Source organism: Neovison vison, chromosome 7, assembly GCF_020171115.1.
Source record: "Neovison vison isolate M4711 chromosome 7, ASM_NN_V1, whole genome shotgun sequence".
Classification (NCBI taxonomy): domain Eukaryota; kingdom Metazoa; phylum Chordata; class Mammalia; order Carnivora; family Mustelidae; genus Neogale; species Neogale vison.
This window is the reverse complement of record NC_058097.1, coordinates 28154493-28169081: the sequence shown is the minus strand read 5'-3', so window position 1 is coordinate 28169081 and position 14589 is coordinate 28154493. Positions and strand designations below refer to the sequence as shown.

The following is a 14589-nucleotide window of genomic DNA, read 5'->3' as shown; positions in this document are numbered from 1 at the left end:
GGGTCGGGGTCTTTGACGTTCCTCACCAGCTGCACAAATCTCCCGAACAAGTGTGAGTGTGGGTGAGAGTGTGCGCGCGCGCACGGGCTGGCTGCGCTTGGCACGCTTGGTGGCCCGGGGCCCCAGGGCCCGGGGGCCCGCCTGGCGGCCCGGGATTACCGTGACGTCACACTGAGACTCTGGCCACCTTGGACTGGGACACCTCGGGAGCCGCACAGCCCCGCGTCGCGCCTCACCTTGCTTCGCCACCGCGCGAATTTGGGAACCCGCATCCTCTCCCTTTCCTTGCCCATCCATGGGCCCTTCTGTCTTCCGGACCACGCGGGTCGGAGGGGCGCCTTCTGGAGCGCAGGGCTCGGCAGCCGGACTGCCCTCGGCTCTGCCTCCAGTGGTGCCAAGCGGGCGGATGATCCGGCGCTGGGAACCCGCTGCCCTGTAAGGAACCGAGGCGGCGCACAGCAGGAGGCGCAGAATCGCGGGGCTGAGGCGGCAACTCGCAAGAGGAGAAGAAGGCGGTCCAGGGACAGCCACCATGTCCTTCCCGCACTTTGGACACCCGTATGGCGGCGCTTCCCAGGTAAGAAGTGCCTCCATGGGGGATGGGGGCACACTTGGGGGGTGGGTGTGCCTAGTGCACGCGCCCGCCACTGGGCGCCCTCCTTTCGCAGGAGTCTCCCGGAAAGCCAGACTGAGCAGGTACGACGTACTACAGACCTCTCAGACACCCCTAATCTCTGGTCGAGAACGTTCCATTCCCCCAGGGCAAGCTGGAAAATAGTGTGACCCGAAACTTGGGCACCGACCACGCGCTCGGCGAAGTGGGTGGGATATCGATACCTTCCAGACAAGGCTGTCTTATTGTACAGATATTGGAGGTGACCCCGAGAGCCCACCTCACCATTTTTCAGTTGTTTGCTTGTTGACTTCTGTTCTTATCCTCTCTCCCTTCTTTGAGTGGGTGCAAGCTCTCTGCTTCTGGTTCCTTCGATTTTTCCAGATTTGGATGGGTGTTATGCAGTGACAAGGGTTTCTTGGGGGAAATTCTGGGGACACCCATGGCTGTTCTCCAGCTTCTGCCCAGATTGTGGGGTCTGGTTCCAACTTGACCTCTTACCCACCTTGTGATCTTGGACAAGTCTCCCTGGTCCTCATTCCCTATCTGTAAAATGGGAGCAGGAGTAAGATGTGATGGTGGTCTCCAGGGCTAACTTCTAGCTCTACCTTTGTAGGATCCTGTGATGGGGGTGGGGAGTAGGCGGGAGGAGGGATAGGCAAGGGAACCATCGGAGTTGGCCTCCTGTAATTCGCATTTCAGAATGTTCTCTTCGCCTGGACTCCTGGGACCCTGGAGCCTTAGCAACGTTTTAGGAGTATCTGTAAGGGGTCAGTTTGGATAAATTGCGCCTTAAGATAATTCCCATCCCAGCCGAATCTCCAAACACGGAGGCATGTAGTCGATGTGGAATGATGGCGGGATCCGGCAGTGCACTTCTCTCGCCCCATAGTTTCTGGTGTCTGCAAGTTCCAGCGCCACTTGCTGCGAATCCGCCCCGCGCTCCGTCCCAGATGTGGCCTCAGGCTCCACCCCGGCGGCTGCCCTCTGCTGCGCATCCTACGACGGTCGGCTGCTGGGCAGTGCAAGGCCAGAGCTGGGCGCAGCCTTGGGCATCTATGGAGCCCCATATGCCGCCGCCACAGCTGCCCCAAGCTACCCAGGCTACTTGCCCTACAGCCCAGAGCCGCCTGCGCTATACGGAGCGCTGGTGAGTACACCGCACCGAGCCTGGGTCTGTGCTCCAGGAGCCCTCGGGCCACTGGCCCTGACAGCAGCAAAGAGGGCAACTCAGTGTGCTATCTCCAGGGAAATCTAGGAAGCAGGCAAAACTAGGAGGGAAGGAGCTGGGTAGGATTGTGTATAGCCCATGGGGAAGGGGGGGGGAAGAAAACACATCTTTGCAGCATTTTACTTTGTGGAAAGCCATTCTGATTTTAAAACATCTGTGCTTCTATTAATTCTGGACTCCAGCAGAGGTAGGCTCAGTTTATGGATGAGGACGCTGAGATGCAGAGGTGTTCAAATACCTCACCCAAAGTCACAAAGATATGAAGGGGCCCTGAAATAGCCCTTAAAGGAGTAAGGCAGGGAAGTTCCCCAGCTGGCAGGGAGGAGGTGGGGAGGAGTCACAAGTAGTAACCCTACTAGTAAGAGTTAATATTTAACTACTGCCTCTTTTGCACCAAGAATTCTGCCAAACGCTCTTCTTCAATACCTTACAGGTACTATTGTTATTCCCAGACACCACGGGCAAGCTGAGGCACAGAGCAGTTAAACAACTGTGCCCATGTAGCCAGTGGCATTGGTGGTCCTGGGATTTGAACCAGACTTTTACCCCAGGGACCCTTAACAACTACACCACCCAGCCTCTTCCAGAAACCCGGTGTCCTGAATTCTCTCTTCCCACCCCGCCCCCACCAGAATCCGCAATATGAATTTAAAGAGGCTGCAGGGAACTTTACACCTGGCCTGGGGCAACCGGGAGCCTATTACCCCTATGAGCCAACTCTGGGGCAGTACCAGTATGACCGGTAAGGCATGGGGGTGCATGGGTAGCCGGCCTTGCAAGTCCTCCTCCGCTCCCCTGCCACAGGGCCCATCTGCGAAGAGCCTGGGAGGGGTGAGGCGGGAGGGTGCTTGAGGAGGAAGGAGCCCTGAACCCCTCATTTCCAGGCCTCAGACTGCCTCCTGCCTGCAGCCCCAGGTTCTCAGGCCCAGAACTGTGACAGGTTCTCTCCCTCCCCAGGTATGGAACAGTGGAGTTAAGCAGCACGGGCCGCCGGAAGAACGCCACCCGGGAGACCACGAGCACGCTCAAGGCCTGGCTCAACGAGCACCGCAAGAACCCCTACCCCACCAAGGGCGAGAAGATCATGCTGGCCATCATCACCAAGATGACCCTCACCCAGGTGTCCACCTGGTTCGCCAACGCACGCCGGCGCCTCAAGAAGGAGAACAAGATGACGTGGGCGCCCAAGAACAAAGGCGGGGAGGAGAGGAAGGCTGAGAGTGCAGCAGAGGGGTCCCTGGGCTGTCGGAACGGTGACACCAAAGGTACCAGAAATGCTCACTACCCGCCTTAGGGTTTTTCCAGGGTTTTATCCTGGAAAAGGGTTTTATCCAGTCTATCAGGCCCATTGCACTTCTGCAGCCGCCTTGTGGGGCAGCTTTTAGGGGGTCACTCCCTTACTTACTCTTGCACTTGTACCCACCCTCTCCTCCCCCCAAGACTTCTGGGCCTTTGCCTGGACAGTTCTCTCTGCCTGGAATTCCCCACATAACGGACTGCTTCTTGATTTCTGAGGTGTGGGCTGGAAAAAGCCTCTCCTGGCTGGTCACCCAGGCTAATTTAGCTTCCCAGTTATTGCCTAGGACATCCATCTGTTGTATTTCGTTTCCCATACTCACCACTAAGAGAAGGTTCTGGAGATCTGTCTGCCCCTTGGGGAACAGCAGCGCCACTAAAAAGTGTCTTATTTGCGGCTGTATTCCCTAAATTCCTAAGACCTAAATGTCTAATGATGTCTGGCACATAGAGGGCACTCAGTAAATACTTGCGGAATTAAATAATACACACCAGGTACCCGTGGGTGTGGAAATTCCGGGGGAGATGGTGGAGTCCCCTTGGGTGTCTATTTGTTTTATGGTGGAGAAACTGGGATCCAGGTCTTGGGCAGTAAAAAGTGGTCCTTTCCTTGCACCGGAAAGCAGTAGTCTTCCAAGAAGTGGGGGCGGGGCTAGGGCCTCTGTTCACTCCCTAGGGCAAGTCCCTGAGCCCTGGGGCAACTGTAAAAGACGATTTGGCCAGCCTGGTGCATAAAGCCAAGAATGCCCTAAGTGCAGAACCATCTTGCTAAAAGCTTCTCAGGGATGCGCACTCCCGCGGATTTCCCTTGGGGCCTGGGGCTTTTCTCACTAGCGTCTGATTTCCTGCAGATGGTACTGCAAGCCAGGAGGCTCGAGGGCTCCGGCTGAGTGACCTGGAAGACCTAGGGGAAGAGGAGGAGGAAGAGGAGGCCGAAGACGAGGAGGCAGTAGCCACAGCTACGGACAGGCTGGCCGAGTTCCATAAAGACTCCCAGTCGCTGCCCGCGCCCTGCACCGCCGCTAGGGAGGCCAGGCTGGAGCGCCGGGAGTGCGGCCTGGCGGCGCGGCCCTTTTCCTTCTCGGAGCCCCCGGGGTCCGGGGAAGCTGACTTCCTGCGGGCCGAGCCCCGGGGCCCTACGTTGACCATGCACTACCCCTGCAGCGAGAAACCGCGCATCTGGTCTCTGGCGCACACGGCGGCGGCGGCTGGCGCGGTGGAAGGCGTAAATCCAAACCCTCCCAGGCCAAGAAGTCCCGAGTGCCGCGTGATTCCGGGACAGCCTGCAGGTGCAGGCGGCCAATGCGCCGCGGTCCCCAGAAACTCCGGGTGCGAACAGCCTTCCTGTGTAGCCAAAGCCTTTGGAAACCGCCCCTTTGCCACGCAGGGGATGCCAATGAACTGTGCGCCGTGCCCGCGGCGGAGGGAGCCTGCAGTGCACTGCCAGTACCCGTCTGGAGCAGAAGGTAGTTGGGTCCCCAACGGCGATGGGTGTGTCTGTTCCAAAGACACCTGCCCACCGTGCCGCCCAGCCGGCACGCGGCCTCTGGGCATATCCCTGTTCAGATCCAGAGCAGGACTGCCCGCAACACTCCCCGAAACTAGAGCTTAGAAATAAAAGTACCGGTCTCCTCTCCTTTTAAAACCAAGTAATAGTAAGAAGCTCGGGGTGAGATGGTAACTTACCCAGGATCACTTAGAAAGTCATGGAAAAGATGGGCAACCTAGTTCTCTGACCTGGGCTTCCGATGGGCACTATCATGACCTTTTTTGACTCTGACATCCTTGTCCCCTGCCTGCCCTTTGGAGAAGGCAGCTGGCCCCAGCCTTGCTAGTACCAAGAGTTTTGCTAGGGCAAGGCAGGAACCAGGACTTTCCAAGAAGTCTGGGGGGAGGGGCCGGATACATGGAGTTGGCTTAAGGCCAATGGTTAAGTCTGGCTGGCAGCCCCCTCCCCCGGGGTGGAGGGGAGAGCGCACAAAACTCCTGGTGAGGGTAGCCCAGTCTTGGTGCTGTCCCCAGAGAGCACTCCTCCCCCAGAGCTCCCCCACCAACGGGGGTGGAGTGGGGGTGGTGGGGGTGGTGACTGCCAGTCAGTGGTCTCCTGCCCTTGGCTCTTCCTGGTGGAAGGGAATTGCACCCCACAATGGGACATCCCCCAAGCATCAGGCAGCCTCCAGCAATTACTGTCAGATTCTGCTCTTCGTAGTCATTTCTCTCAGGATTAGCTACTGGCTGTGAAAATTGGGTTGTGCGGCTATTTGAATTTACACAGAACGGGGTCCAAAAGTTCCTCCTGGCAAGCAAATTGCCTCTAGACCTTGGATTCCCTTCGGATCAGACAGCAGCCGACCTCCGATTTCCTGGAAATCGCCAAGTGGCCCTGCGGGTTTTAATCAACCTTTCCTCTCTCAGCAGGTTAGCGCAACGGCTGCGATTTGCGGAGGAATCTTGGAAAGAAGCCCTACTTTTTCGAACTCACCTTCCTGCTCAGAAGCTGGGAGACCTGGCCAGGGACTGGGGGGTCTCTCACTTCGCCTAAGAGACAGACAAAACACACAGAAACCCTTCTACCGGCTCTTCTTGCACGCAAAGCTGGGAGAGGCAGGCGGAGGCGCTTGGAGTCAGACCCTCTCGAGGAGGGCAGCTTGGGGAACGCCAATTGGGAAGGCTGAGCGAGTGTGCTCTGTGCACTCCCTCCGTATACCAAGTCTCCCTCCCTCCTCCTGATACAGGGTCTGAAGCAGCTCCTCCCGCTCACCCCCACCCCGCCCCCTTTCACTGTGTAACTTCAACGCTGACCTGGCCCCCTAAAGACCACCTGCGTCTTCTCCTCCTCCCCATTCCTTGTGTCCTCAAAAATAATCAAACCAAACCCCACCCGTATGGCGAGTCTTTACCAGGGGCGCTGAGAGAAGCCGGGGTGGAGGGGAGGTTGGAATGCGGCCAGGAATTTTGGGGATGGGGCGGCGGGAGCTGCAAAACCTCGGTCCCTTTCGCGGCAGGGAGAGGAACTGGCGAGGTTACGGCCAAGGCCACGGGCGCCTACGGCACCGCCCACCTGAAGTTGCCCGTACCTAACTCGCCAAGCGGTGTGATGGCCGGAGGCTTAGTGTGCGTTGGGGGGTGGTGGGGGCGGTGGGGAGGTCGGAGGTGGGGAGGTGGGGAGCAGTCGGGATATTTGGAAGATGTGTTTGTTCCCGGGTCCCTACTGGGGTTTTAGTTTATTGGGAGAAGGGGCGATGAACATAATCCTAGTCGCCCCTTGGCACCCAGCTGGGATCCCCGAGTTTCTCCCGTGAGACAAAATGGCAAAGAGCAACAGCTTGCTGGGTCCCTCGGCGGCAAGAGGGGCCATTCTTTCCATTTACTCAAGTGTCAGCAATCACTTCCGGTACAAGCCAACCAATGGGAGGGGACCGGCTGGGAAGGGGCCTCCGTGCTCCGCGGCCAAGGGCGTCAGGAGCCGGACTGGGGGCGGGGGGAGGGTTGGGAAGCTGTCCGCGCCCGCGCGAGTTCCAGCCTTTGGCCTGGTCGCCTCGGCTTGAGTCAGCGAGGGACCTGGCCGCTGCTCGTGGGGAGAGAGAGAAGTGGACCCGGGATGGGGCTCTAGAGCGGAGCTGCGGGGAGCTGGTGCGGGCTTGGGCAGGCAGGGGAAGGACAGCCGCCGGGGTGTGCGCCCACAGACCGGATCCTGAGGGAGCTGCGTCTCCACCGCGGAGCTCCAGCCTGGGCGGCCCAGGCCGGGTGACGCCTTCCCAACCAGGGCCTGGCACCGATGTCTGGGACAGGAAGGGCCGAGTGCTCACCTCCTCAGGGGAGACTGTAGACCTCCTTGGAGACTGCGGAGAAGGAATGATTGGAAGAACAGCGGGGAACAGGCGGTGGACCACCTCCCAGCCCCACGCTGTTTTTTTTTTTTTTTTTTTTAATAGAATGACGGGGGTCAGAAGGAGCTTTAGAAATCACGAATTACAAAATACAAACCTCTTCCTCACATGAGCAAACTGAGGCCAAACAGAAGGGCAGGCGACTAGCTCAGGGTCACACGGGATCTGTGATAGAGAGGGACCCCAGCTCTCCACTCGGGGCCCAGTGCCCCTTTCTGGTTCATGCTCCTTTCCCTCTCTTCCCCTGGGTGATCCCTTCCCTGCTTTCTGCTTTGCTTCTGGGCAACAGCTGCTCCTGCCCCCCTAGCTCTCGGGGGACCTCCAGTCGCCCTCACTGACCCGCGGCTTAGGGTCCGGGAAATTAAACTGCGAAAAGATAAACATTATTTCCAGTCGGCTTTGTGGGATTAACGTTTGTAATAAAGAGCATTAGCTGGAGGTTTCTTTCAAGGCGCTCTGACCCCGCCCCCTCCTGGGGGGCCAGGTAGACCCCTCCAGAGGCTGCCAAGACAGCAGAAGCGCCTTCAGAGGGCCTCTGGCTGGGAGTAGGGCTCCAGCTAGCCATTTTGTGGAAGGGAAGGGGACTCAGCACCACACTGAGTCAGCACCTGGAGAGGGACCCTGAAGGCCAGAGAGCAGAGCCGCACCCATATCCTGTGGCTGATCTTGGGGGAGAAGAGAGCTCTGACCTACACTCTGCCTCCAGTGGTCCAGCCTTTTAGTGAGTCACTTTTAGTGAGTCCTAAGAAAAGAGGCCCACTTGGATCTGCCTGCCTCCCCACCCAGGGCCTCAAGAAGTTGTCTCCCTGGCCCCTGTCTATGAGGCCTAGCTGCTCCCCACCTTTCCCAACCTGGAGCAGGAGCCTGCAGCCCAGGGTTGTCCCAGGATCTAGACCTAGAGCTTGGCCGCAGACAGTGGGTATAGAAAAGGCAGGAAGAGTGGCTGGAATCCCAGAAGAGAGCTTGAGCATCTCAGTGCCAGGTCTCTTTTGCTGTGGCCATAGACACGCCCCTTCCCCTCTCAGTTTCCCCAGCTGTAAGATACAGGCAGGAGCCTTTGCTCCATTCTGGTATAGGGTCTGGCCCTGCGCTGGTGGAGCTCTCCAGGAATAAGAGGGAAGGCCTGAGAAAGGTGCGTCTGAGCCTACGATTATCCCAGCCTTGGGCCCCCCGTGGCAATCTGTTCCCACCATCTCTGCCCCCACTGACAGCCTCCTGCAAATCTCCCAATATAATCTCCCAGAATCATATTTTGAATACTATTTTGATTAAACACCAGAGCAGGGGGAGGGAGGACACAGCCCCTCTCTCCCCAGCTGAGCCGGCTGGGCCCACAGACAGCTGGCATGTGAGCTCTACAAAGGGGGGTCAGGAAACAAAGGAAGATGATGTTCTCAGGTTCAAACAGTCTTTAGGAGCTGGCCCTCCGAATTTGCTTGATGGCCACAGTGCCCCTTCCCTGGGCTGGGGAACACCCCAGTAGGAGGCTAGGTTGAGAGGAGAGGCTGAACCAGGGAAGTCTTCTTCCTTTATTGATCCCTCTCCCCTGGGAGTCACTTACATGGCCAACGGACTCACTCGATAATCTCTATGATCACTTTTGGTTCTAAGATCCTATGACCTTGCTAATGATAATGGAGCGTCCTGGGTCCTTACCTTGTGTCAGACTCAATACCATGTCCCTTAAAGGCTCTGATTCATTTGTATGTCACAACAGTGCTGGATAGCATTATATTACACTTCCTGCTATGCCCATCTCGCGAATGAGATGAAGTAAGTCCATGTCGGTTATTCAGCTAATGAAGCAAAGTCAAACTCCAAATAGGACTTATTCTTAACGGCTAAGCTCTACTGTAAATGCATCCTATCATTTTTTATTATTCTATTTTTTTAAAGCAGACTCCACGCCCAGCATGGGGCTCGAACTCACGACCCTGAGATCAAGAATCCCTTGCTCTCCCAACAGAGCCAGCCAGGTGCCCCTGCATTCTATTCTTTCAAGATTCCTTATTCCATTATGAATAGGAGCCTGTGTCTCTGCGACCCTGAAAGTCTGTGCATCCATGATCTCATGCCACTGGAACTCCATGCTGACCTCCTTCCTTCTCAGGAATGTCTGATGGGAAAGGAGCTCCAGTGCCGCCTGGGTACACCCCCATATACTGGCTGAGAGCATCCCCTACCTATCCCCCTCCCCACTTTTCCCTCGGACACATCAGGTCGGTGTTCAGCAAAATGTAGCCCATGGATTTCTAGCAGGAGAATCAGCCCACAAGTGAAGGATCACACCAGGAGATCTGCCTTTGTAACAAGCACCCTGTGTGGCCTGATGGGTCTCTAACCTAAGTAGCAGTGGCTGCACCTCCAGTGGCCAAGCCCTAAGCTCAGCATGAGGGTTTATGCTCAGCATGATACCTGCTGCTGGCCCAAAAGTAAATCACGTCCCAATAACACATGCCAACATTTCTTCCTGGACTTAATCTGGATTCACATTCAATCTCTTCATCTGGTTCAGCTCCCCCTGTAGACTCTGCCCTCCAAGGCCAGCACCATCCCAAAGCTCAAGGCTTGCGGTGATTGGAGGGGGAGGAGGCCATGTAGGACACGAAGTCCCCTCTCCCAGCTGTCTGAAGACACGCTGGAATTTCAGGGTGTAAGAGAATTCTGCCCTCAAACATGAACAGGTAGTCAGGAATCCCTACCTATCAGGGAAAAGCCAACACCAAGGAGGAAAGACTGCATCTCAAGCAAATAAAAGGACCAACGGAGGAGGTAGCCCTCTTGCTGTGTTCTGACATAGCCACTTGCAGCCTCGGCACTAGAAAGTTCTTCATTTTTTGAACCAATTTCTTTCCTCACGTAACTTCTGAAATGCAACCCCTAAACCAACATTTCTTCCTCTCCTCCATGACTCATTCTTTCTTCCACCTTCTATGCCTCCCTTCTCCTCTCCCCATCCGTAGATATCTCCTAGTTATATGGCAGACGGTCCCTCTATCGGTGTGATCTTCTTCACTGAATGTTAAGTTGGAGATGGGAGAGAAATGGTGACCTGAGTCCCTGAACAAGTGACCAAATGTCTCTGAGACTCAGTTTTCTCCTGGTAAGTTGGGATCTTCATAAACCATGTGGCTTCCTCATAATTCCTCTCACTTAGTTTTCTCACTTAGTTGCTGTAGGAACAAAGATTAAGAACAACGTTCCTTGGATTTGGGTTGGTGGTAAAACAACTCCCTGATTCCTACCAAGAGCTGGAGAGATGTTAGAGCCAAGCGGGCGCCATGTTGGAAAATTTTCCGTGTCTCCTCCTGCATTTCTCCTTTACACCCTCACCACCCCCCCATTCTCTTCACTTCTGACACTTCCGGTCACCAGTTGTGTGTGAGGTTTCTCCACACTGAGCGATATTCTGTGACACAAGCTGGGTATCCCACCGTTTAACTCAATTCTGACACCGTCTACCTCGAGATAGCATCGGGGGGGCAGGTTAAAGGCTCAGTCCCAAAGACAGCCCTCATTTCAGATGCCAGTCACAAGGAGTGGGTCCCCAGAGTTACCCACAGCATCTGACCATTGAGCCACAAATCAGAGGCTCCCACAAACCCATTCTCAGTTTCAGCTAATCTGTTAGACCAATGCACAGGACTCATAGAAAGACTTACGTTTACCAGTTTATTAAAGGACATGACAAAGAAGACAGATGACCAGCCCGATGAAGAGGTAATGGGTGAGACCTGGGTGGGTCCAGAGCCCAGGAACTTCTGTCCCCATGGAGGTCAGGCATGTCACCCTGCCTCTATCCAAATGTGCTCACCTGCCCCAAAGCTCTCCAAACCCCATACTTTGGGGATGTTTATGGAAGCTTCATCACACAGGCGTAAGAGATAATTACCACCATTTTTAGCCTCCCTCCGGTCTCTGGAGATTGGGAGGTATGGCTGAAAATTCCAAACTTCTAATTATGACAATTTCCCACCCAGGACCCCATCAAGAATCCCCTCTTTAGAATAAAAGACACTCCTATCACCCAGGAAATTCCAAGGGATTTAGGAACTCTGTGTTAGGAACTGAGGTCCAAGGATAAATATTAGAACAAAAGATATTCCTAGTGTTCATAGCACTTAGGAAATTACATGGATTTTAAGAGCTCTGGGCCAAGAACCAGGGGCAGATATGTGTGTATGGTGTGTGTGTGTTTGTGTATGTGTGTATATGAGTGCATGAGTGTATCTGTGTGTGTGTGTGTGTGTACATATTGATATAAACAGATAGGTAACCTATTATATATATATACATACACATATATGCATATATATGCATATATAAGTGTGTGTGTGTATATATATATATATATATATATATATGAAATCTGTTATCTTTGTGTAATCAGAGGATTGAAAAAGAGTTGAAAAGTGGATAGTTTGAGTTCTTCTGAGATCCGGCATTATTTAATGCTGTGACTAACATTGATGGTACACGGCTGGTTCACATTCTACCCTTTGGTGAATTATTCTGTGTTCATGTGAAGGGTGACTATTACTCAGGAGACCTTCAGAGACTGATGTCTTCCCTCATTGCCTGGGACTGTCTCCAAATTCCAACTTGGCTTTATTTAAAGTCTTAGAGAGCCTGCCCGAGAACAATGATGCCAACAATGATAATGATGATGGGTCCAGAGCAATAGTTCTCAACCTTTGAGGTTCATAAAATAAGCCAGAGAGAGCTTCTGTTCTGTTTCAGGTTTTCACACCAACACCTGGGCTAGACCCCAGGCCAGTAAAATCCAACACAAGAGCAGTCATTGATTTTGCTGATGGATCTGCCTCTTGGGCAGGGTTCAGTGAGAATGGTTTGTTTCTGATCCATTTGGTATTAGAAGAGGCAGCTCGATTAGAGTTCAAGGATCCACTTCCAAGGAGGACCTGAGGCTCCACCCCCCGGGAAGGCTTCTACCCTCTCTTAGGGCTGCTTGAGGGGCTTTACATCGTGGTGGCGAGGCTCCCAGAGCAAGTATTCCAAGAGGTCTGCGTGGAAGTCTCAAGGTCTCTTATGACTTAGCCTCAGAAGTCCCAGAAGTCACTTCCGCTGTATTCTGTTGGCCAAGCAAGTCACTAAAGCTTGTCCAGAGTCAAGAGGAGGGGAAATTAAGTCTACCACTCAACAGGAAATGTAGCAAAGAATTGACAGCCATCTTTACCAGAATTGGGATCCTCAGTGAAGGTCCAGTTTTAAATGCACTTTCCGACTTTGCTCTCCCACCTGATGTGAGGACTTGGGGTTCTGTCTTAGTCAGCATGGCCTGCCATAACAAAATACCCTAGACCGGATTCCCTAAATAACAGACATTTATTTTTCACAATTCTGGAGGCTGGAAAGTCCAAGATCAAGGTCTGGCTGATTCAGTTCTTTTTGGCATACAGATAGCTCTGTTTTCTCACCGAGACTTCATATAGTGGAGACAGACCATGTGTGATGTACCCGTCTCTTCTTATAAGGGTCCTAGTCCTATTGGATCAGGGCCCTATCTTTATGATCTCACTTAACGCTAATACCTCCTCACAGGCTCTGTCTCCAAATACAGTCGCACTGGGCCAAGGATGTTATTACATAAATTCTAGAGGGAACCAACTTTTCGTTCGACTCTAAGGCAGAAACCAGGATGGACAAACCAGGTAGGGAGCAGGTGACTGAGAGGAGGCTGTTGACTGTCTGGTCAGCAGTCTGGGTGGTCCCCGGGCCCCAGAGGTTCTGGCTGAGGCAGGCCTCCTGCTGTCCATCCACATCCCCCATCCTCGTCTTGGCCTGGCAAAGAGCCTTGGTAGCCTTGATGGCAAAGAAGAGAGCAATGCCATACGTATTCAAAGCATTGTTACGTACCTGACCCTCCATATAATTGCATAACGAGTCTTCACTCCATAAATGAAGACTAAGTCTTAAGTAAGCCAAGTCCCTTACTCAAGGCCGGACACCTAGGAAGCGGGAGAATGGGGTTCAAATGCAGGCCTGTGTGACCTCAAAGCCCATGCTATCCCCCAAGCAAAGGCAAAAGGAGGCTGAAAGCATCTCATCTAAGATCATCCTGTATCAGCAAAGTGGTAAGAGCACAGCTTCTGAAACCAGACTCCCTGGGTTCGAATCCCAGGTCTACCCTTTACTGGCTGTGTCAGCACGGGGAGGTGGCATCATCTGCCCGGCTCTCGGTTCCCCCAGTGCTAAAATGGGAGCAAGAATAGTGCCTGCCTTGCCAGATGGTGAGAGGATTAAGGAGTTGCCCGGTAAGTGTTAGAGTTGAGCCTGGTCCCCAGGAAGCATCATCCCCAATGCCAGCTATAGCCTCTCTTCCACCACTATCCCCCTCCAGCCGCCTCTGCCTCCCCACAGGGCCTGGGGTCACTGCTGTGTCCCCACCCCCAGCAGTCTTGCCTGACTCCCTCGTTATGCCATGTCCGTGTCACAGCTCATGCGTGTCCCTCTTAGTGAGAGCAAAGACATAGGGTCATTCCCTCAGGTGTCCATTTAGGGAGAAACCTCGCCGAGTGGATTTTATGAATTGCTCACACTTCCCCTTATCAAGATTAATGGCATCATTGCCCACGGTCAGTCCTTCTGTGGTCACAGCTAATGACTTCAACCCTCAACACGTTTCCTCTGCATTTGCTTCAGAAAATCATTCTCAACAGCAAGGCCGCTTTAATAGGCACTTGGTACTAATGATGCCTTTTAAGTGCATAAAGAGAATCTCTAAGTACCAAAAGGGAGGCCCATCGACTGGTGACAACAGCTATTGACATTGACATTCGAGGCAAGGTCAGAAAGCTGCCAACCGCTGGACTGTTACTGGGCCTAACAACAGGGATTTCTTTCTTTCTTTTTTATTTTTTATTTTTTTTTTGTCCATCGGAAAATTCCTCATTCTGCCCTATGGCTCCTCAAACAAGCTCCCCACCAGCACCATTAACTGGAGCCTGTCATGTACATTTCTGAACTCACCTGCCTCTGCTAGTTTTCATTTTACCTGCAAGATTCAGGCCTTATCCAAACCTGCGCTGTTTTTAATTGGTAGTTTTCTTTACATAGACTCACTTTTCTATTTTTAAATAAACGTGTTTGAAAGGAAACATGGTATTACTATCTACTCTTTATTTCTACCCCTCCCTTCTCTCACTATGGGATCACTATGACTCACTCAGCCACTCAGGGGGCAGCACAATTAAGAATGTGGAAATCGGCCCAGCAAGCTGGGTTCCCATTCTGGCCCCATGACTTGGTAGCCGGGTCATAGCACCCCAGTGCCACGAGCTGCCTGAGCCTCAGCTTCTTCTCCGATAAAATGGGATATAACTAGATCTTAACTGGTCGGGTGATGGGGAGGACAAAGTCAGTTGATGAATGTTAAGTGCTTAGCTCAGCGGCTGGCACGCATGCCCCATAAATGCTGGCCAGGACCATATTAACTTCTTCTGCAGGCAATCTTTCTGGGAAGTATCCAACAGCTTCAGCCTGCCATTTGCATCTCCGCTGGGATCATGACATAGACTACAAGTGTAGTCTATGTGTCC

At 53.5% G+C, this 14589-nt stretch overlaps 1 protein-coding gene across 1 annotated transcript in view; it reads left to right on the top strand.

Moving 5' to 3' along the window:
- Positions 1–532: 532 nt before the first annotated feature.
- The window catches only part of IRX6 (iroquois homeobox 6), a 122573-nt gene continuing 108516 nt past the window's right edge, over positions 533–14589 (top strand). The window contains exons 1-5 of the mRNA XM_044260060.1: positions 533–577; positions 1506–1763; positions 2477–2586; positions 2802–3109; positions 3992–4606. Of these exons, the coding sequence (XP_044115995.1) occupies positions 533–577; positions 1506–1763; positions 2477–2586; positions 2802–3109; positions 3992–4606 (1336 nt within the window). The remainder of the gene's footprint in view (positions 578–1505; positions 1764–2476; positions 2587–2801; positions 3110–3991; positions 4607–14589) is intronic.